Below are 26,951 nucleotides of genomic sequence, written 5' to 3'. Positions count from 1 at the left end.
ATTCATGGCTCCCCGTCACCTTGGAAAGACACCCACCCGAGTCCCACCACCAGCTAGCCTTGGGCCCCTCTAGCTCCGTCCTGTAAAATGGGAGAGATTGCTTCCTGTTCTAAGCGGACCATCCCCCAAGGCATGACAAGGTGGGAGAGGACCCTGCCTGCTTCCCCGTAGGAAGCATCCCAAGCGCCTCAGGGAGGTGGGCCGTCTTTGGCTTTTTTGGTGTAACCTACTACGTGGCAAGGCGCACAGTAGGTGCTTGATGACTTTTTGTTGATTGATGGCGACCCTGGAGGTCATCACTGCACCTGGCTCACTTTTATAACAATGGCACTAACAGTGGCACTCAACCCGGAGCCCCAAGGTTTCAAAGCCCTTCAAACCTGATGCTCCCAGTTCTGGGAGGCCGCTGCCTTTGTCATCCCCATTTTACAAACGACAAAACTGAGCCAGACGAATGCCCAAGTAAGGAAAAGGGGTCCTCAAACTTTTTAAACAGGGGGCCAGGTCACTGTCCCTCAGACCGCTGGAGGCCGGACTAGAGCAAGAACGAAAACTTTGTTCTGGGGGCCTTTAAATAAAGAAACTTCACAGCCCTGGGGGAGGGGGATAACGGTCCTCAGCTGCCGCATCTGGCCCGCGGGCCGTAGTCTGAGGACCCCTGTAACTGGGCCCAAGCCCGGCGTTGTGCCCACCGCCCCAGCGACAGAGGCGCAAAAGTTCCCTGTGTGTGTGTGCGTGTGCTTGTTCAGCCCAATCCGACTCTTCATGACCCCGCTGGGGGAGAGACACTGCAGGGGCTTGTCACATTTCCTTCTCTAGCTCATTTGGCGGATGAAAAAACTGAGGCTCGGAGAAGTCACTCACAAAGCACAGCTCCCTTGTGCCCATTTCGCAGATGAGTTAACCAAGGCTCAGAGAAGTCATTCAAAAAACACAGCTCCTTTGTGCCCATTTCACAGATGAGCAAACAGAGGCTAGTAGAAAAAAAAAAAAAAAAAAAAAAAGAGTTCTTACCGTCCAACTCCAGCTGCACCTGGACTTCCGGCCGCGCAGGCTCGGGTCCCGCCGACGGCGGCGGCTGCCGCTGCCGCCCTTTGACGTTGAAGCGCCGGTGCAGCTTCCCCATGGCGCCGGTTCTGTGACCCGCAGCCCCCGCCGCGGTAGCGGCGGCAAAATCCACGGAGACCACGCACGTGCGGCGACTCAGGTCCCCACAGCGAAGAAAACTTCCGCCCTCTGATCTCGCGAGAACCGCCGGAAACGGGGCGGGGAAGGGGGCCGTCCCTGAACTCGTGGGCTGGAAACTGACGAAGGAGGGAGGAGCGGGAGGAGGAGCGGGAGGAGGAGCGGGAGGAGGGAGGAGCGGGAGGAGGAGCGGGAGGAGGAGCGGGAGGAGGAGCGGGAGGAGGGAGGAGCGGGAGGAGGAGCGGGAGGAGGGAGGAGCGGGAGGAGGAGGAGCGGGAGGAGGAGCGGGAGGAGGAGCGGGAAGGACAGGGGCTGGGGCTTAAGGGAGAGCTGGGAGAATGCTGGAATGCACCTGGACGGTCAGTGGAGTGGAAAGCTGGTTCCCTGGGCGCCCCCGGACCTGGGCCCAAAGACCATGCTCATCCTTTAAGCTCCCAATGAAATCCTCCCTCCTGCAGAACCAATCTCTTCATTCCAGTGCCTTCCCTCGGCTCGTTACTTCTCCTGGCTTTGCACGTATCTATTTTCCTGTTGTGTCCCCCATTAGAATGTAAGCTCCTTGAGGGCAGGCCCTGGCTTTGCTCTTCTTTTGGATGCTCTGCCCAATTGTTTTAACGTCAGGTTCCCTCCTGTCCGATTCTTCATGACTCCAATTGAATTTTTTCTTTTTTCTCTTTGTATTTTTATTACATATTTCTCAATTATATTTAAATTTATTTATTTTTTTTCAAATACATGCCCTCAACATTTGTGTTCCAAATTTTTCTCCTTCCTCTCCCCACCCCTAGACAATAAGCAATCCCATTATGTTAAACGCACAGTTCTTCTAAACATTTTCAGATTCATCAGGAAAAATCAGATCAAAAGAAAAAAAAAAAAAAGCAAACAACAATTAAAAAAAAAAAGGCATAGATACTATGCTTTGAAACACATTCTCTCCACAGTGCTCTCTCTGGTTGCAGATGGCTCTTTCCATCCCAAGCATTTTGGAATTGCCCTAAATCACCTCATTGTTGAAAAGAGCCAAGTCCTTCACAGATGATCATCACATAATCATGTTCCTTTTGGTTCTACTCTTCTCAGTTAGCATCAGGTCATATTAAGTCTTTCCAGGAATTGAAGTTTTCTTACTGAAGATACTGGAGTGATTTGCCATTTCCTTTTCTAGCTAGCACATAACAGGCACTTAATATTGATTGATTGATTGATTGCTTACCCTTTGTCCCAGCTATAACAAACACTACCAGGCCTATACCCCAAAGAAATCAAAGCAGGACTTAAAAGGTCTTAAATGTCTAAGTATATTTATAACACCTCTTTTTTGTAGTCACAAAGTTCTAGAAACTAAGGGAAAGAGGCGTTGTTTAGTTGTTGCTGTGTCTGTTATTAACTCCACTTAGGGTTTTCTTGGCGCAGATACTGAAGTATTTGCCATTTCCTTCTCCAATTCATTTTACAGATGAGAAAATGGGTCTAGGATCAAACAGCCACTAAATGTCTGAGGGTCAGATTTGAATTCAAGAAGGCAATCCAGCCTCAGCACTCTATCCACTGTGCTACCTAGCTTTCCATAAGTTAGAGAAATGGTCTACAAATTATGGCATGTGGATATAACAGCATATTATTTCAGCCTCAGGGGCACAATAGGGTTTCAGAGTGTAATGTTGGAGAAACTGAGGCAAGATAGAGATTAGAGAGTTTTTAACATTTTATTTGAAAGGGAGAGATTGTGCTGGGGGAATGATGCCCCCAGGGCTGATGTCCAAAGCATCCAGTACCTAATGTGTGTTTCCCATGAAGTATATATATACACAGGTGGCTCAGATACAGGAGTAGACTGAGGTAGGGGCGGAGTCAGAGTACTGAGAGCCAGAAGGTGTTGGAATCCCTACAAAGTGTTAAGTCATTAGAGTTGATAGAGACAATAATTATCTAATTTAACATGGTTCAGTATGATTGATCTGATCTTAGGAGGAGATGTTATGGGCCAGAAGAAACAAGGTACTAAGTAGAACTGATAGACAATAATGTTTGTGTTCACACCTTTAGAGAGCTCATATAAGCAAGAAGTATTTAAGTACTCATTGGAGTTCACAAATATGGGAGATTCACAAAGTTAACTTTGTGAATTCACACCTCCCTTAATACCTCCCTCAGAGGGGAAGAGTCAACCTTTGGGAGATCATATAAAAGAAGCGGACAGAGGGTCAGTCGGGAGTTCAGCTAAAAAATTGAGAGGGGAGCGTCAGTTCAGTTGAGGGAGGTGCAACCAGATTCAGCACTCTGGGAGATTGAGAGCCAGAAGCCCTCTCTCGGAGCCAAGAGAGATTCATTCCATCTTCCACCTTTGTGCTGGCTGGAGGCTTCAGAAAGCAGAGGCAAAGGACAAGTGCAAGAGCTCTTGGAACCAAGCAGAAAGATAGGCCTCTAAGAAAAACTAACCAGGCTATTTTGGAGGAAGCAATAAAATATCTGAACTTTTAACACTTGGCTGAATTTGGGTGATTATTACTTTCAACTGAAACTAAGACCTTCCCCTTCCACAGGTCTGAGAGGTAAACTATCCTGTGGAGAACCATTATATTTTAAAGAAAAAGAACACCACAAGAAGGGACTACCAATCTGGTTCTGACAGGATGAGGTGAGGCACCAGACATTCTGATAAATTGGGATAAAGAAGAACAATGACAGAATGGGGGTAGGACCACAAATTTTTGATGATTTAGGAGGTGTTAGGAGCCAGGACGTCTGAACTCCCCCTTATCTTGAGTTTACACATTGACAATTTATAACCTTAGAGTAAGTAGCCCTGAGTTATATCAGTCTTAATGAACTAGAGAAGGTGGGGTTGCAACTAAATGGATTGAAGCAGAACAATTCAGGGAAATTGAGAGAGAACAATTGGGGAAACTGAGGCAGAACAATTTAAGGAAATTGAGGCAGAACAATAAAAGGGAACTGTGGCACAACAAGAGAATCCTGAGAAGACTTGTATAATCTGATGCAGAGTGAATTGAGTAGAAGCTGATTTATACAATAGCAATACTGTAATGGAAAACAACATTGAAAAACTTAGGTATTGTGATCAAGTACAATGAAGAATAGGTGAGAATGCTAGAATGCACCTGGACAGTCAGTGGAGTGGAAAGCTGGTTCCCTGGGTGCCATCGGACCTGGGCCCAAAGACCATGCTCATCCTTTAAGCTCCAAATGAAATCCTCCCTCCTGCAGAACCAATCTCTTCATTCCAGTACCTTCCCTTGGCTCGTTACATCAACTGGCTTTCCACATATTTATTTTCCTGTTGTGTCCCCTGTTAGAATGGATGATGAAGTATGCTACCAACCTCTTAACAGAGAAGTGAGGACTTCAAAATGTAGACTGGACATATATTTTTGGACATGGCCAACATGAGAATTTATTTTGCTTCACTATGGATATTTACTACAAGGTTTTTTGTACTTTTAATTTTTCAGACATGAAATTATTATTAATTTAATGCTTGTCAGTAATGAATTGAACCAGCTACATCCAACAAAAGAACTCTGGGAAATGAGTATGAACCACTACATAGAATTCCCAATCCCTCTATTTTTGTCCACCTGCATTTTTTATTTCCTTCACGGGTTAATTGTACACTATTCCAAAGTCCGATTCTTTTTGTACAGCAAAATAATTGTATGGACATATGTACACATAATGTATTTAACATATATTTTAACATATTTAACATGTATTAGTCAACCTGCCATCTGGAGGAAGGGGTGGGGGGGAAGGAGGGGAAAACAAAAGGTTTTGCAATCGTCAGTGCTGAAAAATTACCCATGCATATATCTTGTAAATAAAAAGCCATAATAATAAAAATAATAATTTAATGCTTGTTAATTTAAAAACAAGATAACTGTTTTGTTCTTTTTTGGAAATGCTCTTGGAGACAATGTAGTCTCTAAGGAACATGAGTCCTGAGACCTTGTTTTGTAAATTTAAAAACAAGATAACAGTTTGGTTGTTTTTTGGAAATGCTCTGGGAAACAATGTAATCTCTAAGGAAGGAAAATGAGTCCTAGAGTTGTTGTCACTAGCCCAAAGTCACAATGTTAAATTAGGGCAGGGGATTCAGTCTAGGTCTGTTTGTCTTCTTTTTACCAGGAACAATGGTTTTCAGTTTATCCTTGGTTTCCAGTCCCAGGATCCTTATGAGATTTCAGCCTTCAGTTTTCCTATCTGTAAAATGAAACAATTATTCCTATCATCTCTTCCTCACAAATGAGATAAAACAATGTAATGTTTCTCAAAACAACGTTATATTTCTCAAAACAACTGTGAGGGAGAGCAGGAAGGTTTTATTATTTCTATTTTTTCTGATTCTATATTTATTAAGCATGTTCTCAGTTCAAGGATTTTAATGTGTATAAATCTCTAAGGCTAGCAAAAAATAAATGCTAGCCTCATTTGAGAGAGGATGAATCAATTCCTATCTCTGATATACAGTAGCTCAAACCACTAGCAAGTCACGTACCTAACCTTGGGGTGCCTCAAACAGCTCTCTTTTAAGATTTCAGATGAATTGATCTAAACTAATTGATCTACTGCTAATCTGCTCAGGGTGGGAGTTTCCTGGTGTGAAATGGGTAAAATCATAGGATCCTGACCCATCCCACCCTACCCCATACCAAAAAAGTGAAAAGAACTCACTGTGTTAGAAAGAGGAAGAAGAAACTGGAGTAGGAGAAGGGGAAAAAACAGGGTCAGGGCCATGATTCAGATTTTCTGCCTTCCAATGTATCAAGCAAAGCATTGAAGGAAAGTAAGATTTCACTCAGGAGGCCAGGTCTACAAGGATCTCCAGTATAAGTTGGGCATGTTTTGAATGGGTATAGCTGGAGGGGATACCCAAAGATATTTTGGACTCTGAAGTTGGAGGCATTTAGATGGTGTAATATGGGAAAAGGAAATGGCAAACCACTGTGGTTGTTTTTGCCAACACACCCCATGGACAGTATTTGCACAATACGGGATAGGGGTCACTAAGAGAGCCACTCCTGAACAATATCAAGGGGTGTCATGGATAGTTAGGAAGGTTTTTCTCAAATGCTGCTAGAGATGCTATGATTCCTGGCCAGTCACATCATATTTGAAGCCTCGGTTTCCTCCTCTATTAAGTGAAGGGTTGAACAAGATGACCTGTGAGATCCTTTTCAGCTTCCCATCTATTATCCATGTCTGAAACAAAATTTACTATCTTCATCCCAGAATTTATTCTTTTTTTGACCTTCTGTAATATAGGTATCCCTATTGTTCTAGTCACTTTAAGTCATTTAAAAAAATTGTTGAAATTTATATTAATTTTTTTTTAAAAAACAGTAACCATTTTTTAAAAAATTGCTTCTCCAGAGAATCTGGAACCATAGATGCCATTTTAGATTGATTGACAGTGTTCTTTCTGATAGCTCTTGCTTTTTCCTCTTGTCTTTTCTCCATTCTCCATTTCAAAACATTAATATATTTAAATTACAACATAGCTTGCTTCAGAGTACTTGTCAGGCTGATCCTTTAACTAGGCTTTTTTCCCCCTTCCACTCTTTTGTAGTTGATGTAAGAACAACCTTACAGTTTATGTAAGTAGTAATATTGATAAGGTTTGTGGCAATAAGAGTTGTTAAAATCTCCTTGTGATCGATGCAGGTTATTCATGAACCCAAATTATTAATTGGCAAAAATGAAAGTTCATTGTTAGATAGAAAGCCAGTTTTGCTAAGAGACTGGCTTCTGTAGTGGCAAAGTCCTATTAGGGAAATGGAGGCTAACACTGTGAAGATAATGTCTTCTCAGCAGACAGAGTCCTAGCAAGCTGCTTTGGACATTCTGCAAGGTCCTGTTAGGGAAATGGAGGGTGGCACTGAGAAGAGAAAGTCTTCTCAGGGGGCAGGGTCCTAGAAGTAGAACAAACTGCTTTGGACCTTCTGCAAGGGGTGAGTTTAGAAACTTCCCTTTAAAAGGAGTCTTGAGGATTCAGGTTGAAAAGGAAGTCAAGTTCTCAGGCTTAGATGCTTATCTGTATCCAGCCCAGATCTCCTATTGGAATTCACAACACTTCAAATGGGTGCTTTTTGCTCAAGATTTCTAATTGAATCAAAGGGTCTGGCATCCCAGAAAGATAACTTATGGAGGGAGGGGGGAGACTCCAAAAGGGATCACAGATCAAAAGGGAACACAGTTTCAAAGTGATAATCTTAAAGGGAACATAGTTTCAGTAAAGGGAACAGTTTTCCTCCCCCTTCAATATCATTTTGTCAAAGTAAGATGACTACCATTTTTCAGTTATCAGTAAACAAGAAATTTGAAATATTCAATGACTCTATCAATTGCCCTATAATTACTGAATGAATCATACATTTTACTGATGAGCTCACTTTCTCCTTTGCTCAGTTTTCTTAGAAATGAATAAGATAATGAAACACAAAGAACCTGGATCTTCAGAAATGGCATTTTTCATTCACCTTTTCAGAGCAGTTGAACATTTTGCCTATCACCACCACACAGATAAGTCATTTTTGACTCTGCCTTCTCAAGTCTCCCTCACCTCACACATCTAATCAGTTGTTATCTTGTCAAAGGTACCTCCAGATATGCTCCACTCATGCTCCCTCCTCATCACCTCTCACCTGGACTATTGCAAGAGTCTCCCTTCTTGACTCAAACCTTTAGCCTTCCTGAGCTATCCTCTAAATGGTGAAAAGAGCACTGACTCCTTTGGAGTGGGATGCTTACTGCCCTTGTGACCCTGGACAAGTCACTTTACACTGTTTGCCTCAGTTTCCTCATCGGTAAAATGAGCTGGAGAAGAAAATGTCAAATTATTCCAAGAAAATTCCAAATGGGGTCATAAAAAAAAATCTGACAAAAAATCTATTGCATCGAAAACCTTATGGCCCAGTCTAGGGGCCTTCTTGCTGTTTCTGACACACAACCTCTCATCCCCTACCTCTTTTTTTTTTTTTTTTTTTTTGTACAAGTTACCTCCCACCCCCCATGCTTGAAATAGATTCCTCCTTGCCTGCAAAGCCAAGTTGGGTCCTTTCCTAAAATCCTCAGATGTTAGTGTCTTCCTAAATTACCTTGTATTTCTTCTTCTTTTTTTGTTGAGGCAATTGAAGTTAAGTGATTTGCCCAGGGTCATACAGCTAGGAAGTGTTAAGTGTCTGAGATCAAAGTTGAACTAGGTCCTTCTGACTTCAGAGCTGGTGCTCTATCCACTGCATCACCTAGCTGCTCCCAATTACCTTGTATTTCTATGCATATATGTGCATCTACTTAGACTCTGGTGTGAGGTTTCCTAGAATAGATTAAGCTACCCTGAGGTCAGATACTGTTTCACTTTTGTCTTTGTGTCCCCAGTTTAGCACAAAGTCAGCCCGTGTTATGCACTTAACATTCCTGCTTGATTTTTTAAAAATATTTTATTTGTTTTAATCAATTAAGATCTGCTTTCTTATTCCCCCACTCCAACCCCATGAGAACATGAGAAAACAATAACAAAACTCAAGACAAATTTCCCCATTGGCTGTAGTCAAAGAAATGTGTCATATTGTGCATTCTGAATCCACTTTTATATCGAGGTGGGCAGCCTATTAACAAAATGATCAATGACTAGTATATTGGGGTTATCCATTGGAAGACTGCTCTAGGATCAGCTGGAGTCCCCATCCTGGGACAGATTTCCATTACTACCCACTTGGACTCATAAAAGCCTCTCAACCCACTTTCCTGCTTCCTCTCTCTTCCCTTTCAACTCTGCTTTGTATTACTGACAGAATAATTTTCCCAAAGATCTGACTGGATCATTCCTTTGCTCTAGTAGTTGCCTTTGACCCTTAAGGTCCTCCCCAATCTGCAGCTTTCCACCCTTCCAAGCCTGATTCCATGTTGCCCCTCCTCCCCCCAATATACTCTGTGCTTCAGCCCAACTTTCTGTTTTATGCCTCTCCCACATCTGGGTCTTTGCTAATCTCAGCCTCAAAAGCCCTTCCTCCCCATGCCTCCCTAACTCTTTTGTCCTTACTCATCTTTTAAAGCCCATTTAAATTGGTCTTTCAGAATCTCTTCCCACACAATACCTTCCCGCTGCACAATTCAAGCCTCTAATGCACTTGCACTTTTTAATTAATTCTTTTCAAAGAACAAGCTTTTATTTTCTCTCCCAATCCTTCTACCTTCCCAGGGGTGGAGTAAAGGAAAAATAAAACCCTTCCAACAAATACACATAGTCAAACAAAACAAATCTCTGCATTGATCATGCCCAGAAATGTATTTCTCCTTTTTAAATGGAGTCCTTCACCTCTACCAGGAGACAGATACTAATGCACTTATACTCCAATATTCCGAGGATTAGTGGTTTCACCTGGGTGAAAACTCCTTCCATCAACACAGATCTGAGTTCCCCCGAGCCTTTCATTTCTCATCAATGCATCGATCTGGCCAAGCTGCCAAGGAGTTTCTGTGCTCTTAGGGAGGCTGTTTATTGCTCAGCAGTGCCCAGGATAGTGTGTGGAAAGAACAGTGCATTTGAAGCTACCCGGTCTGGGTTCAAAATCTATCTCTGTCTTCACTTTGGCCGAGTTATTTTACCTCTCTGCATCTCAGATTAGAGTTGGCCCTGAGGATCCTTCTTGTCCTACAGCCACATTTCTATGACTTTCTAGTTTGACAGAACCTACCAGAGTTTGTGTGCTCCTGACATAGCCTTTGATTGAATTAAAAACTCTTATCAAGTCACTACTTACTACTGTGTGCAGGGAATTGTGCCTGGTTGAGCTATCCAGGCAAAAATAAAACAACTATCTTCAAAAGAGTTTCTGTTTTAGGACACGCAGGGAGATATAACACATGCGATAAATACATACAAAGTAAATACAAAATAATTTGGTGGGGAGAGAGCATAAACAATCCAAGAAATCAGGAAAGACTCCCTGGAGGAGCCTATAATTAAGGAAGGAAGACACTACAATTAAAAGGGTTTGGGAAAGGCTTCCTGTAGAAGGGGGGGGGGGGGGTATTAGCTGACACTGCTAAGGACTAGGGATTCACATATGGCAGAGCACAGTCTCTACTCTCAACAACCTCACACTCTAATATGGAAGAAAACATGCAAACAACTATGCATATGTCAAATCAATAAACATTCATTAGGAACCTACTATGTGCCAAGCCTTATGTTAAACTCTGGGGATGCAAAGAAAGGAAAAAAGTTCCTGCCTTCACAAAGCTCACAATTTAATGGGGGAAGGACGGCATGGAGGAGAGACACTTGTGCAAATTAGTAGAAACAAACAATAGAAATTGGAGACAAGTCTTAGGAGGAATGCACTGGCATCAATATTGAAAACTATTAATAAAAACATTGTTTGCAGCCCTTTTCCAATACATCCTGGGAAGGAAGGAAGATGGATGATGAGAGGAAGGAAGGAGGGAAAGAAAGGAAGGGGGAAGGAAAGGAGGAAGAAGGAAAGGGAAGAAAGGAGAGGGAAGAAGGAAGGATGGAAGGGGGAAAGAGGAATGGAAGAGATAAGAAGGGAGAGAGGAGGGGAGAAAGGAGGGGAGAAAGGAAATTAGGATGGCATGGAGTAGAGACACTTGTACAAATTAGTATGAATAGCTGAAACTGGAGACAAATCTTGGGAAAGCATTGGCATCAATGTCTTTAAATTGTTTACTGTCATTGTTTGCAGCCCCTTTCCAGTACACCCTAGGAAGAAAGGAAGAAGGATGGATGAAGGGAGGAAGGAAGGAACGAGGAAAGGAGAGACAGGAAGGGAGACAGAGGAAGGGAGGGAGAGAAGGAAAGGGAAGAAAGGAAGAGAGGAAGGGACACAGAGGAAAGGAGGGAGGGGAGGAAAGGAGAGACAGAAAGAGAGGAAGGGAGACAGAGGAAGGGAGGAAGGAAGGAACGAGAAAAGGAGAGAGAGGAAGGGAGACAGAGGAAAGGAGGGAGGGGAGGAAAGGGAAGAAAGGAAGGGGAAGGAGAGAAAGGGAGAGAGGAAGGGAGACAGAGGAAAGGAGGGAGGGGAGGAAAGGGAAGAAAGGAAGGGGAAGGAGAGAAAGGGAGAGAGGATGGAAGGAAGGAGGGACGGGTGCGGGCCCCAGGGGAGGAGCGCACAGCGAGGAGCCCCGGGCCCCTCTCCCCCGCCAGGTTCGGGCGCTGGCGCTCCCGCTCCCGCTCCCGCTCCCGCTCCCGCTCCCGCTCCCGCTCCCGCTCCCGCTCCCGCTCCCGCTCCCAGCAGCGCCGAGGGTCCGAGGGCGTGGCCAGGGGCGGGGCGGAGGGCGGTCCGGGGGCGGGGCGTGCGGTAGCCGCCGCCGGGGGCGCTGCGCGGCCTGCGGAAGCGGAAGGAGCGCGGCGGCGGCGCAGGGCGGGCGCCTGGCAGAGCGAGCGGCGGCGGCGGGAGCGGGACGTGCAGGAGGCCGCGCCGGGGCCGTCGGGGCTCGCCGAGCTGACGGGACGGACGATGGGCGCGCGCGCCAGGCCTCCCGCACAGCTCCGGGCGCTGCTGTTGCTGCTGCTGCTGGTCGAGCTGCCCGGGCCCGGCGCGCAGGCTGCGCGGGGTCGCGCCGACAAGCAGAACACGTTTCGCCGCGCGGCCAGCGGCGTCTACCAGAGCGTCAGCAGCCTGTGCGGGGAGGACAACGTGCGAGCCGTGCAGAAGGTGGGCGCGCGCCCAGGGGTCACCTTGCCCCCCGCGCATCCCCGCCCACGGACCGAGGCTGGGCACGCGGTGGGGATGGGCGTGGGGGGGGCCCGAACCCCGGGAGCAGCAGCGTGGCCCGGGGGCGTTTGCGACACGCTCGGGGTCGGGGGGGGTGGGTGGACAGCTTCTCCCTCCAACTTCTCCCCCGCCCGCCATCCCTCTCTCGGGCCGGGGCTGAGAACGAAGGGCACTTTGGCCCGTGGGTACCTTGGGCTCCCTCTCTGGTCATCCTGCGCTCTTACAAATCCCCCACCCCGCCAGGCTTTCTCCTTGGGCACCGCGCCTGCCCTGGCCTTTGGGGGACCCTCAGGGAAGGCTCCCCGCAGTCCCCTTCTCGCCTCGGAATAGCAGGTGCCGGCCTTAGCTGACCCCTGAGTGGTCCTCACTCGCCCACCTCATCCGGGGAAAAAACGATTTCTCTTAAGTAGACTGACCTCCCTTCCCCCAAACTCCCGGTCCCTGATGTAAATACCGCCTAGGTTAGTCTCCTGTTGGGGTTTTCATCCTTCCGCCCCTGAGCCGCAACCCACTTTCCCGGGGAAACTTAACAGCACGTTCGTTATCTTCTTCAGGAAAATCCAGCAGCGCTGGGGCACAGCGCGTCCTTGGCACTCCTTCCTGACTCAGCTCTCCAAGGTGGACCCACATTTACCTTTTTTCCAAACTCAGCGATTAAATTTAGAGGCTGGAACTGGCCTTTTTATTGGGAGCCTTCTGTCCCTGAAGAGAGCCGGGGAAGGGATAAAGTCGGAGCTTTGTGGCCTCCAGCAGCAGGTTTATGGGGCAAGGCACTGATTAGCATCTCTGCAGACAGTTGAGGCAGTTGCCGATACTGGCAGAGTTCCCAGAAGTAATGACCTCTGTTCATCTTAATTGCATTCTACCTCTTCCATCTCCCCCTCCCCCCCCCCCCCCCCCCCAAGTGGTAGATATTTAGACTGATTCTAAGAACAAAAGTTGTTGACTACCCTTGAGTAATAAAAGGAACTGGAGGATTCCAGCTCTGGAAAGATTGGGGAGAACCTGTGGGTCAAAGTTTACTTTTTAGAGAGGTGAGGAAATGCCAAACCAGCTCTTTGTCGTTTTTTTTAAGCCTTTACTAAAAGGTTTGGAGGAGTGACTCTTTCAACAAATGACCTTGTTGGGAATATGTATTTTTGTAGCTTTCATTTAGCCAGCCTATCCTAATCTACCATTCCTAGGAGAATGGTCTGCGAATAAAACTTGGGTTTTATCTCTGTGGTATAATATAGTCTTTGGATTTCCAGCCTAGGGGACCTAAACATAGTAGTAAGAGGAAGAAAAAATAGGGAGCTTGTGTTCTCTAAACTTAGCTTGTCTCACAAGGATTTGTATCAGCTACATAGAAAAAGACCTTACCAGATACTGAAAGGAGGCTTTGAATCTTGAAGGTATCATAGTTTAGCATATAGTTACAGTATTAAGTTGTAAGCTCCTTGCGGATGGGACTGGGTTTTGCTTCTTTTTTGGATCTTTTTGGATTTGATTGAATAAGGATCTTTAGAAAATGTTAAGTACAATCCCTTCTTTTCATAAAATTGAGGTTCAGAGTATAAACAGTATAAATTTGGTTTTCCAATCTATTTTGGCAAGATGTATTTATTTTTGAATATTGGGGGAGGGAGAGGAGGATATAGATGCCAGTAGATCCCTAAGCTTTTCATTAAGGTTCATTTAATGGATCTTTAGTAGGATTACTTTGCTTAGTGATATGGTGGTGAAAAGTTAATAGAAGAGCATTATATAAAAGCTCATAAGAGTGCTGGACTCAACAGGAAGAACCAAGTTTGAATTCCATACTTCAGACCATGTGAAATGGAGCAAGACACTTAACCCCCTTTCTCAAATGGGGGCAACTAATGAGACAACTCTCTAAGGAGATAATGTATACAAAAGGTATTGTCCCGAATACCTTATGTCAGTCATTGGTGTGTGTATAGCTCTGTGTCTGACAGGAACATTTTAGTTGTTTGGGCCAGAGTCATTGCTGTCCAGCTCTGAGATCTTGTGATTTCCTTCCCTCCTCCCCTCCGAAAAGGACATTCAAGTATACTATTGGACTGTTTTATAATGGGAGTTTAACAGCTCTGGGGCCAGAGTCAGGTAAATCTGAATTCAAATCTAGCTTTAGTCTATGTTATTTTACTACTGTTAACCTTCATTTCCTCATCTGTAAAACGGGGATAAGAATAACATTTGCCGTTCTGAGTTTATGTGAGGATCAAATGGGGTAATAATTGTAAAATGCTTAACATACTTCCTGATGCAAAGTAAATAATATAAAAGTCTTAGCTGCTGGTATAAATAAGGGTAGTATAAACAAGCACACCCTTGGGTTCTATGCTCAGGGAACCTGTGATCTAGCTGGAGAGCCCACATTGTGTACATAAAATGGCCCTGCAAGGCACTGCATGACAAGTGAGACAAAGAAATGGGGCACGTGCAGTGCTGGAGGAGTCCAGATACAGAAAAAAGAATGTGGCCCTAAGAGATCTGAGAGCTCCAGGCAGGAACCTTGAAGTCTGAGGGAGGGCATCTTAGGCAGAGGGAAGAGAGCATTGAAAGGGAGCCAGCATGAACCATACTGGAAGCCCATGACAACCTGATGAGCTTGAATGGAGTGTACTTGCTGCTTACTTGCCTCAGTGACCTCAAGTCGCTTACTGAGTCTAGGATTCTTTATTTGTAAGGAAAGAACATTGTAGGTAGGTGTTCTTGAATCTCTGCTGCCTTCAGAGTTTCAGGAGTCATGATCTGAAGGGGAAGCAAAAGCACTGGGAGAGAGGAGAGCGCTTTGCCTACTTGAACCGGCTCCTGTGTGATGAGCAAATATCTGTTCTGTCCTTCCCAAGCTCTTAAAGAAGGTTTGCCTTCAGGGCTGGCAGAGATGGTTCCCCCTTCTGTGCCTCATTATGCCTGCAATTTTCTGGGAGAGCCGGTAAGAAGGAGAGATGGTGACAGCTCTTCCAGTGTTATAAGGGGCCCAGGCTTCATGATGATGGATTGTGGTGAGGTGGGGCCCAAATCGCCTCCTGGCAGTGACTTGATAAGCTTAGTTGCTTTAGGTTTCTGGTCTCAGATGGTTGAATCCAGCTTCAGATTGTACCTTAGATAATTTTGAAGAGCTTAACATTCACTAGGAAGTTCTCACGTTCTCAAGAAGTTTAATAAGAAAGCAACACCTGCCAAACAATTCAAGTCCATTGGGAAAGAAGGTGGTGGGTTAGTTGAACAAAAATGTTTTTTGTTTTTTTGTTGTTGTTGTTGTTGTTGGACAAAAAGAATCAGACTCTGAAATATTGTACAATTAGCTTGTGAAGGAAATCAAAAATGCAGGTGTGCATAAATATAGGGATTGGGAATTCAATGTAATGGTTTTTAGTCCTCTCCCAGAGTTCTTTTTCTGGGCATAGCTGGTTCAGTTCATTACTGCTCCATTAGAAATGATTTGGTTGATCTCGTTGCTGAGGATGGCCTGGTCCATCAGAACTGGTCATCATATAGTATTGTTGTTGAAGTATATAATGATCTCCTGGTCCTGCTCATTTCACTCAGCATTAGTTTGTGTAGGTCTCTCCAGGCCTTTCTGAAATTATCACAAAAATGTTTTCTACAACATTCCTATAACAATGGTTATCCCTCATTTGTTTGAGAGCCAGCCTTCCAATGAGAGGAAACTGTTCATTGCCTTGTGAGGCAGCTGATATTCTACTTTAAGAAAATGGTTCATACTTTGTAAATGTTAAAGCATCATAAATGCTGTTAACTTTTTTTAAAAGGCAGGTTTTCATATATATAAAACAATGAATCTTGGTATTTCTTGCCTTCACAATTGGTGGGAAATGAGATGGGAGGAATGGAGGGAATTTGGATCTGAGAAAAAAAATTTTAAATTATAAAAGACAAGTCAGCAAAAACTAGCATACTCAGTTGAATCAGACAGTAGACACAGAAGCCATCCCTTCTGTTCTGCCTTAACAAAGAAGGGGAGGGAGATACATATTCACATCTCTTGGGCTCAGGTTTGTTCATTATAGCTGGAAGAATTCTTTGTTTTTCTTTCCCTTTATGTTACATTTATGGCTGTTAGACTCATCTCATCTTGCATCAGTCCATTTTTGTGACTTTGTGACTTCCTCACATGTTTCTCATAGCACAATAAGTCTAATTTTTAGAAAGTCTTCCCTTTTTGAGGATCTTCCTTCGCTCCCCATCTTCCCCTTGATCTTCATTTTTCTTGGTGAAATAAGAGAAATCTAATTCCTCTTCCACACAGCAAGCCATCTTTCAGATATTTGTTTTCTATGAGTTGGCCTTTTTTTTGCCAGCTCTTTCTCCTAAAGTCGCTGCTGAGGAGACATTGTTTCTCCTTTCTCTCAGTTCTTCCACACAGCAAGCCACCTTTTAGATATTTGTTTTCTATGAGTTGACCTTTTTTTGCCAGCCCTTTCTCCCTAAAGTCGTTGCTGAGGAGACATTGTTTCTCCTTTCTCTCAGTTTGGTTAAGCTCAAGTTGTCTCTTTCCTGACAGTGTATCACTCCCAAGAGTTGTTTCACTCCTGCTGAGAAAGTGATGAGCCTCTTGGATTCTTCTGGGCTACTTACCCCCTCTCACCAAATTTGGTTTTGGCTATCAGGCTGTCAATACATTGGCCCATCCTCGATTTTTCATATGATTTCAGATGATTGTTCTTGGAGATAGATCTGATTTATTTGAAGATGACAATATGGTCTTTCTGTAGCTGGATGGTTCTGAATGTGGGTTTTTTTCCCCCCACTTAACAGCATTTTATTTTTTCCAATTAATGTAAAGATAGTTTTCAACATTCAGTTTTGCAAAACCTTGTATTCCAAAATTTTCTCCCTCCCTCCCGAAGACAACAAGCACTCCAATATAGGTTATGCACATACAATAATTCTAAACATATTTCTATATTAGTTATGTTGCAAGAAAAAAATGAGCAGGAAAGAGAAAAAGCACGAGAAAGAAAAAAGGTGAAAAGAATATGCTTCTATATGCGTTCAATCTCCATAGTTCTTTCTCTAGTTGTGGATGGCATTTGCCATCCCAAGTCTATTGGAATTGTCTTAGAACACTGCATTGCTAAGAAGAGCTAAGTCTATCATGGTTGATCATCACATAATCCTGTTTTTTTATACAGTTATCTTGTTGCACAAGAAAAATTGGATCTAGAAAGAATGTAAAAATAACCTGGAAAGAAAAACAAAAATACAAGCAAAGAACAACAGAAAGAGTGCAAATGCTATGTTGTGGTCCACATTCATATCCCAGTGTTCTTTTGCTGGGTTCAGTTGGCTCTGTTCATCATTGATCAATTGGAACTGATTTGAGTCCTCTCATTGCTGAAGATAGCCACTTCCATCAGAATTGATCCTCATATAGTATTGTTGAAGTGTATAATGAATTGGTTCTGCTCATTTCATTTAGCATCAGTTCATGTAAGTCTCTCCAAGCCTCTTTGTAGTCATCCTGCTGGTCATTTCTTACAGAACAATAATATTCTATAACATTCATATACCACAATTTACTCAGCCATTCTCCAATTGATGGACATCATTCAATTTCCAGTTTCTTGCCACTATGAAAAGGGCTGCCACAAACATTTTGGCACATGTGGGTCCCTTTCCCTCTTTGAAAATCTCTTTGGGATACATGCCCAGTAGAAACACAGCTGGGTCAGAGGGTATGCACAGTTTGATAACTTTTTGAGCATAGTTCCAAATTGCTCTCCAGAATGGTTGGATCAGTTCACAACTCCACCACCAATGTGTTAGTGTCCCAGTTTTCCCACATCCCCTCCAACATTTGTCATCATCTTTTCCTGTCATCTTAGTCAATCTGACAGGAGTGTAGTGGTATCTCAGAGTTGTCTTAATTTGCATTTCTCTGATCAATAATGATTTGGAATACCTTTTCATGTGGCTACAAATAGTTTCAATTTCTTCATCTGAAAATTGTCTCTTATTATCCTTTGACCATTTATCAACTGGAGAATGGCTTGATTTCTTATAAATTAGAATCAATTCTCTATATATTTTGGAAATGAGGCCTTTATCAAAACCTTTAATTGTAAAAATGTTTTCCCAGTTTACTGAATATGGTTTTAAAGGGTGCCAAGTTTCCTTCAAAGTAGCTACATTCTCCCTCTTTTCCCTTCTCTTCCTTTTCCAAAGGAGTACAACCCAACCGTCTTGGACTGATAATAGTGTCAGCCCCTTGGCTTTATTTAGCCTAAGAACTTGGAATCCTTCAGTTTCTCTGTCTCATTATTACATCTTCCAGATGAACCCGCTCATGCTCCACACAAGCAAAGCAGGATGTTAGGGCAAGGGAACAGATTACTTCAGAATCGTTAAGTGGCCTTAGGTTATAGTTAAGCTTTGGACAGATGATTCTTCCCTGAAGTGCACACTGAAGAATAGCTTCTTCCATCTTTACCCTTACCCCCTTCCAGCCTCCCGTGTTCCCCGAGCCAGGGTTTTGTGTCTATTTACTTCTGGCCTGAACCTCCATAAGACTATTCTTATAGTCTGTCTTTCCTCAAACATTTCTGTAACTCCTTTTTATCTTGGCAAGGAACAGAAATTCATATATAGTCTGCCCTGTGGCCAGTCTTGGAAGATATTGGAGAAGGGAATTTATGGGATTCTTTATTAACTTTATGTCTTGGTTTTTGTAGTTTTTCTCCAGGTCAACTGAGAGATTTGTAAATGGAGTTGATGTCTTAGTGGAAACGCTGTGGAGACTCTGGACCGATCTGCTGGATGTTCTTGGAATTGACGGTAGGTAGAGTGCCAACTTTTCCAATAACTGGCCATGTGCAGGTGGGTCAGGGAGAGTATAGAATACTGGAGTATTCTGGAGCATTGGCTCCCTCTGATCACATTCATAGCTTGTTCATCATACATGGCTTATGATACTTCCACCAAGTGGTAAGTGGTATTATGGTTTCCCTTCTGTAGGGGAAGAAGCAGAGACACTCTGTCGTTTAACACCAGTCGAGGGACGGGCCTGGGAAGGGGTCTCCTGATGAACTGTCCGATTGTCAGCCCCTTTCATTTTGCCATCCGTCTGTCTGTAGTTGGTATATCTATTTGCTTTGCACCCTTTTGGGGGGATGGGGGTATTAGGGACCAGTAACTGGGCCTGGGCTGCATTTCAAGTCCTTGATACCTCTCACTTGAACTTGTGCCAAAACTGCCTCATTAGCCTTCCCACCTACATACTCTTGCCTCTCTGCCCTCCACACAGCTAGCAAACTGGCATTTCCCCAGTTAGGGGTCTTGTCTTTCCCTGTCATTCCTCTCTCTGCTCAAGAAGCCTCATTATCCTTCCATTTCTGTGCATAAAAGACAGATTCCTTCAGATGGCATTTAAAATTCTTGGTGACCTGCTTTCGCCATGGCTGTCTGCACTGATTTCACCCTCCTCCTCCCAGGCACTCAATACCTACTCCTCCTCATCCATGACTGGAATCCGCTAGCTCCTTTCCTGGGTCATGCTGCCAGTTGTGACAGTGCCTGCCTGCCTGCCTGCCTGCCTGCCTGGCTGTATCCCTCTAAAAACTTACTTTTACTGACTTATCTCCTCATGTGTAGAGGAGGCAGGCTTCTTGAGGGGACAGATGTTTTTTCTTGTCTTTGTACCTTTGGTGCCCAGCACATAATAAAGAGGCTCACTTTTTGTACAGTGGTCGATGAATGACTGAGGGCTGGCTACTGTGACATGGGTTTGACTCCCTCCTTAATAGTCACCAGCAAATCCCTGAGAAGAGCAGCCTAGCTCATCCAGGGATTACTTTTGGCCATCCCTTTCCCCCCAGGACCTTTAATAGCAACTCTTGGGAGACAACCCAGATACAGCAATTTCCTGCAATCCTGTGTAGATTCTGTGTTTACCATCTCCCCAAATTATGAAATACCTTCCAACAAGCCCTGAAGAACCAAACTGATTACAAGAGATTGCATGTGACAGGGCAGCAACTGCCTTACCCTTTGGAGAACAGCATGTGCTTCCTTACCGAGCAGCCACTGAGAAATGAGTTATCACATGCCGAGACCCTAGGGGCTGGCCCCACTGGTGCCTCTGCATTTCAGTTTTCACACCTGTGAAATGCCCCCTCTGCCCTCTCATTAAAATATTACAGGAAAAGAAGGGGGTCCACAGTCCTAGGCTCAGAGACCTCTAATCTTACCCAGATGAGTCTCTAGAGAGTTTTCATTCCAGGCCAGCTTTCTGCCATCTGCATGTTATCAACACCCTGCTCTGCCATTATTTTGTGCTCTGAGAATCCCAGTTAATAAAGGTGTGGCTTGTGTGTGTACATTGTCCTTATGCAAGGAGCATTCTTTATGTTGTGACACATGATCCAGCAACCCTTCATAGTCTATTCTGTAGTTAATGTCCCTTTTTTGCAGATGAAGAAACTGAGATAATCAAATATACTGAAACACCTAAACAGATGCTAGTGTGTGTATGTAGACATGTGTATGTAGGTTCAGTTGTTCATTGTGTCCAACTGTTCTTGACCTCATTTGTAGTTTTCTTGGCAAAGATACTGGAGGGATTTGCCATTTTCTTCTCCAGTCATTTTACAGATGAGGAAACTGAGGCAAACATGGTGAAGTGACCTGGCCAGGGTCAACCACCTAGTAAGAGTCCGAGGCTAGATCTCCAGGCTTGGTGCTTTGTGCACTATGGTGTCCCCTAACTGCCCCACATGCGGGCACAAATACAATACGTATATATTTTTTATATTTTATTACGTCACAGTGGGATTGACTTGTTAACCAGGTTACTCATGTTTTCCCCATGGTCAAAGGCTACCAGGGTATTATGGGGACATGGTGTAATGTTGGTCCTGGTGTGAATGTGAATCCTTCCCCAGATACTTTCAGTCGGCATTTATTAAGCATCTGTTTTGTGCCAGGCACAAAGGCTGAGGGGAAGGATCTCAAGGATCTCACAGTCAAACAACTATGTACAAGTTGCAGACGGGATAATTGGGAAACTACCAGTGGGTTAAGGCATCAGAATTAAGAGGAATCGGGAAAGGCTTCCTGCAGAAGGTTTCTAACCGTGGGCCATGACCGTGTAGCTTCTCTCTGACCCTGTTACAATCAGTAGAGGGACAAGTTTGGATTTTGCTCGCCATAGTCCTGGGAGCTCTCCCACAAGTTATCAGAACAAGACTAAGGCGGTCAGTTAGCACCCTGGGGTTTCCTGGGATTCCTGCCTCTGAGACTGAGATTCAGCCCCTTCCACAGAGCTAACAGACTACAGAGGGGAGGTGGGAGTACTTTGGAGGGGGTTTGCTCTGAGGTCCCATAACTGGGTATTGAGCGTTGTATCCATCTTATCTGTGTCCACATTTGAATTTCGAGGGCCCACTAGGAATTTGTAGGAAATTCACTCCTTTTTTTTCCTCTTCCCTGTTTTTCAGCCTCGAATCTGACACATTATTTTAGCCCCGCAGCTGTGGCTAACAACCCCACCCGTGCTCTGCTGTTGGTTGGTGCCGTCCTCCTGGCCTACTGGTTCTTATCTCTCTTCCTGGGATTTCTTTTCTATCTCTTGCACGTCCTGTTTGGTCGCTTCTTCTGGGTTGTAAGGGTCACCTTGTTTGCTCTCTCCTGTGTATACATACTGCAAAAGTATGAGGGAGAACCTGAGCAGGCAGTCCTGCCCCTCTGCTTGGTGGTTGCCATTTACTTTATGACGGGCCCTGTGGGCTTCTACTGGAGGAGCGGAGGCACCACTGGAGGTGGCGGCAGCTCCAACCTCAGCCTGGGCAGCCACAGCTTGGAGGAGAAGATTGACCACCTTGACAGCCAGATCAGACTACTCAACATCCGCCTCTCCCGAGTGCTCGAAGGCATCGATCGAGACAGTGACAAGTGAGACAAGCCAGGTTAATCACCTTTCACCAGCTCTTGGAAAATCAAAAAGCACTATCTTACTAAAAGTTACAAAGCAACAAAATGGCACATTGTGAGGTTATTGGACCACATTTCAATTTTAGGCTGAGAAGAATTTTAAAATAACTTATCTAGAACACTGAGACACCCTGACAACCATTAGTTGTATAAAAAAAAAATATTTTTTCAAATGATCAAATCCACATTAGCTGTATACTAAAAAATTTATCCATGCATATAGTACATACAATTACTTTTTTTCAAGTGTTTAAAGACATATTTTGTAAGGTTTTTATAAAGGCAGATTGAGTCAAGTTTATTAAGAAGGAGAAGATTATGTGAATTTGGCATTTTAGAGAAACAATTTCAAGCATTTGTTTTCACAGCTCTAAAAAGATACCATGGGTTCCACATATAAGGGGTTTGCATTTTTACAACTTGTAAGCATTGGGGTCAGGGGTCTGTAGTTGAGTTATCAGATGTCAATTGGTGTGTGAACGAATAGAAAACTTTTTGAGTTCAGGTTAACAGATGTAATTTTTACAGTTGTCCTTGCCCCATTCAAGTCTATTTTTAAAAAAAAATTTATTTTAATTTTAATTTTCTCAAGTTTTTTAAATGAAGGATCCATTTTTGCAAGCAGACCTGGTATTTGTTCTGTATTTTGTCATACTTGAAACTAGGAATTTTCCTCCAAAGGGTTCCAAATCCAAGCATCAGGCAGATAAATGTTTTTGGGCTTTAGAGTCTGAAGTTTGGTTGTAACATGGCTCTCAATAGGCAGGTCTTGTGATAACCCTCTTTTAAGGGTTTCCTTGTTAGAAAGCCTTGGCTTGACTCAGGACCCACCCAGGGTCTCTGAAAGAAAAAAAACAAAAAACAGCAGCTAAAACAACTGGGAAGTTTAAGCATCCTCTCAGGACCACTGGGCAGCAATAAATGCTCTGCAGGTTTTATTCTTAACATTTTAAATCATAGAATCTCTAGGTGCTTTTTGCCAGAAGTCTGTGGTATCCTTATTTTTGGCAATCTTTGGGGAAGTTACCACAGGGCAGAAGCTTGGAATCCTCGCAGGATTTGAGGGTGCTTGCTCTGGGAAGGGAGTTTTGGTTTGTCAGTTGGTACCTTCCCAGGCTTATGGGAGTGAAATCTGCTGGAACAAAAGAAGAACCCTTGGGAATGTGTGTGAGAAGCTACTCCAAATCTTGAGGGGCAGGAAATGTTTGCCTGCTGATTCCCTCCCTTAATACCTGAGTATTCTTTTTCCCCATCTGACCACTAAGTGGAAATCTGACTGGGCTGAGGGGAGTTGATAGGAGAAAGAACCTGTCCTGTCAAGAGTCCAGTCATAATTTGGAGAACCCAGAATTTAACCTCATCTGATTTTTATTGTTTTTTTTTCTTTCCAAGCATTTGGAAAAACATTTTTTGAGAATTTAATGAAACTGCTGTTTTAAAGTTGCACATAATGGAACACAAGACTGCTTTGATTGTCTTCCTGTTGATTCGGGAAGTATTCAATTCAGTTGATCTTTATGGGTACTGGAGTAACATGTATTTTCTGGACTGAAATGGTTCCAATAGTGTCAACTCAAGATATGCTAGCTCAAGATTTTTCAGCCCAGTGTATACTTTTAATATCTCTGGAAGCTGAGCTCAGGGGGAAGAGAGTCATTCTCATTTTAGCTTAGGTGGCAGGACCCTCCCCAAATTACTTTTTTGGAATTATTGTTGGATCTCTAGATACTTAACTGCTTTTCAGTTTCTTTCCTATAATAGGACACATGAATATGCTGTGTGTCATCTACAATATGTCTCAAGTTCTAAATCTTTTTTTATTGTTACTGTTTGTTGGTTTATGTGCTTTAAATTTTTTTCCTGGAGGAATTAGTTTGTTTCTCTATTAATATCTCAAAAGTTGTAAAAACACATGAGAAGTATCTTGCTGGACAAAGAACAAGACCAGAGAAGGAAAAGAGGTTGACTTTTTAGCAAATTTGAAGGGCACAGGGGGTGTGTGTATGTGTGTGTGTGGGGGGGGAATAAACATGTCTGTGAGAGAGAAAATGCCCTGAAAATAGAACCAAGGGTTAAAAGCCCTAAGTCTGTAATGGGGACCGTTCCTCTGAGTCGCAAGAAGTATGAGATTCATGCTTGATTTTCCTATGGAAGCTTATCTGTGTATAATTTTATACTATTTAATATACAGGTAGGGAAGATGCCTTTCTCTTTTTAAATGAAGAATCTTTAACTGGTGATAACATTCTTAAAGGATTGTCGATGTTTTAAAAACCGATCAGAAGCCTGGATGTTAGTGACAGACACTTTCACATTGAAGATACTACATATAAACCTTTAACAGAATTTGGTCCAGGCTTGTTTTCATCTACCAGAGGGCTTTTGTAGAGATCTTCAGTGGGATGAAAGCTGATATTATATGGCCACTCCCCTCTGCCCCTCACCCCCAACCTTTTCTTTTGAGCTCACCCTTTTGTATGTGGAAAAATATATTTTTGTACCATGTGTCTCATACCTTGAACAATGTTTTGTATATCTTAAATGCTATAGGATAATAATACAAAGCAATACTTCTCATGATAGGTTCTAATGAATACTATGATGCTATTATAAGTATAAACTGAACACAGAAAATTAATCAGTATTAATTTCCCTACTATTATCTATATCATGATGGCTATTTACTAAGAATAGTAATTTTGAATAAAATAAATGCAAACTGTCCATCTTGATAGAATCTCTTAAGTTGCTATGCTGAACATGTGAATGGGAGAAATTTTTTTTTCATCAGTGCAAATTTTGGCTTGTCCCATTGTGTGCACATGATGTCTTAGTGTATTCCCTTGATGTGTTGAAATATATTTTTCCATACAAAGTTCTGTTGCTATTTCCTCAACTTCCCTCTAGTCTCCCACCTCCTTTCTGCTTTAGGTTCCAACCCCAATCCCATTGATGTGGGTGGGGAGTAGTAAATCTGCCTTTTTTGCAACAGGATTTCCCAAATGCGAGTTTTGCCTTGCTCTTAGAAAGGTCAGAGATAAGCTTTAATTACTTCATTTCAGCTCAGTCTGATGTTCCCCTGCCCCATCTTTACTTAAACAGATCTTCAGAAAAAGGACATCTCTCCTGCTGGTTCATACTTATTGGTGGATTTTGAAACTGGCTGATCTAACTATAAATTCAGCTGTTATCTTACAAAGTGTTAGGGTTAAAAGCTTAAGATGTCAAAGCTCCTACAATATGGGTGTACATTGTAATGTGTCACAGTTGTACAAAAGTACCTTGTTTGGGGGGCAGTTTGTAAATTTCAGAACTCTGCCTCTTATCTATAGATAATGGAATTCTTTTTCTTTTCCGGATGTGATACAGTGCTTTTAATTGGTATTGGGTGTTAATCAGTTTGCTGTATAGTATCTGGTATAAATCAGCCTTGTTCCTGAATATTGCATTCTTCTGACTGTTTTGCTATTAAATGCCTTGTCGATGCCCTGTCCTGTGGAATATAGACTGGTTCCAATTTAGGCTTTTCGAACAGCTGTGTTTCTGAGTATGGTTTGCATTATATACCAGTTCTCTATATTTGGCAGCTAATGGAGTTATTGACCATATGTTTAATGTATATTTTAAAAAATATAATGGTTTTACTGTAATGTCAACTTAATTAACCGCATGTGTTAAATTTCTTGAATCCAGTGTTTCATTGAATTCTTGTGATGGTGATGTCGATTAGCACCCTTCAACGTCCAATGAAACAGTCATCCTTGTTTGCCCTATTTCTAACTGGAAATTGTGTCTTTTAGTATGACACCAGTTGTCAGCACTGATATTAGTGATATTTCATATTGTTTCCTATACCAGATTGCAGATTTAGATAGTATTTAAGTTTGTAAAAATTGTGAGTTTTTTTTTTTTGTTTTTGTTTTTGTTTTTCCTGTAAAAGAACTTGTTTTGTTGCTAGTGATCTGTGTAAGACCCAAAGCATATGACCCTTGGGGAATCAGGTTTACTGCTGTTATTGTTGGGAATCCTAAATATATCAAACTTATTTTTATAAAGGTATATATATATATATGTATATATATACACACATTCCTTTATTTATTAAATGATCACCAGATTGATGTTAATGTAGTGAAATATTTGTAGGCTGATTTCAGAACTGAAACAAAATATTGTGAAAATTAAAGCTTAATAAATGTTTACCGTAATTTTGTTGTAAGGATTTCCTAAATGCCTTTGCTGATTACATTTCCATAAGTTTGTGTGTGGGGACCTTGAGTTCTTTTACTCATTGCTAACTGGTTGGATAGTGAGAAGAAGATCCATCAGTTCTTTTGAAGTGTATCAGATGTATTGTTTGTTCGGGTATGGGATTTCCAAATTCTAATCAACATTTAATAAGTAATGGAATGGTCCTTAAATATGGGAAATGTATATTAAATTTTTTGGGCCACTAAATACTCCTTTTGTACTGCTACCAACTAACATCTGATTTCTGCTCAAGCTGCCTCCTCCTTGACTTTTCAGTCCCCAATCCCTGATGTTTTGGCCACCTACTCCATCCTGCTTATACACATACATCTGTGCTTGTAAGGTGTGTATCACCTTACCTCTTGGATATGAAAGGAACACTCCTGTTTTAGTAGTAAAGAGATAATGTTTTTGTTTTATAGAGAACACACTAGCATAACCCAGGAGACTTTCATCCAAATGGAGGGGGTTGTTTGGCAATGGTGCTGATGATTTTTGTTTGTGGGTGACTTGCCCAGAGTCACACAAGTAATAAGTCTCAAGTTGTAGTTCCAAGAAAATGGCATTCATGGTGACCACATCCTGGTAAACCATTTTGGCAGATAAGCTAAAGCAGGTTGAGAATGACCAAAGGGTCCCAGACCCTTTGGTGATTTGGCAAGAGGTGTCTACCCCAGGTATGTAAAGACTTCCTCTGGTGGAATGGGTGGATGAGAACAGTTTGTTCCAATGGCAGGTGTGAAGCAGGTGTTGTGGTGCACTTAGGGCTTGTTTGGCCATCAAAGATGTCCAAGG

The 26,951-nt window shown here is 42.9% G+C and overlaps 2 protein-coding genes and 1 non-coding gene across 3 annotated transcripts in view; 1 reads left to right on the top strand and 2 right to left on the bottom strand.

Annotated features, from left to right (window-relative positions):
• DHX37 (DEAH-box helicase 37) overlaps positions 1-1,275 on the bottom strand; it is a 31,418-nt gene extending 30,143 nt beyond the window's left edge. The window contains exon 1 of the mRNA XM_031948418.1: positions 1,015-1,275. Coding sequence (XP_031804278.1) covers positions 1,015-1,126 — 112 coding nt within the window. The 5' untranslated portion in view covers positions 1,127-1,275. The remainder of the gene's footprint in view (positions 1-1,014) is intronic.
• A 6,380-nt stretch (positions 1,276-7,655) lies between these two features.
• On the bottom strand, positions 7,656-7,728 carry LOC111719255. Its single transcript, XR_002769461.1, has one exon. It is a non-coding gene; the product is annotated as a small nucleolar RNA Z40 (small nucleolar RNA).
• Positions 7,729-11,578: 3,850 nt separating this feature from the next.
• Positions 11,579-26,124, top strand: BRI3BP (BRI3 binding protein). Its single transcript, XM_003760950.4, has 3 exons — positions 11,579-11,885; positions 18,650-18,752; positions 21,413-26,124. The coding sequence occupies exons 1-3, from the start codon at positions 11,688-11,690 to the stop codon at positions 21,868-21,870; spliced, it is 759 nt and encodes a 252-aa protein (XP_003760998.2). The 5' UTR covers positions 11,579-11,687; the 3' UTR covers positions 21,871-26,124.
• The last annotated feature ends 827 nt before the right edge of the window (positions 26,125-26,951 follow it).

Source organism: Sarcophilus harrisii, chromosome 1 (assembly GCF_902635505.1).
Source record: "Sarcophilus harrisii chromosome 1, mSarHar1.11, whole genome shotgun sequence".
Lineage (NCBI taxonomy): Eukaryota > Metazoa > Chordata > Mammalia > Dasyuromorphia > Dasyuridae > Sarcophilus > Sarcophilus harrisii.
The sequence above is the reverse complement of the archived record's forward strand: the minus strand, read 5'-3'. Positions and strand labels throughout refer to the sequence as shown.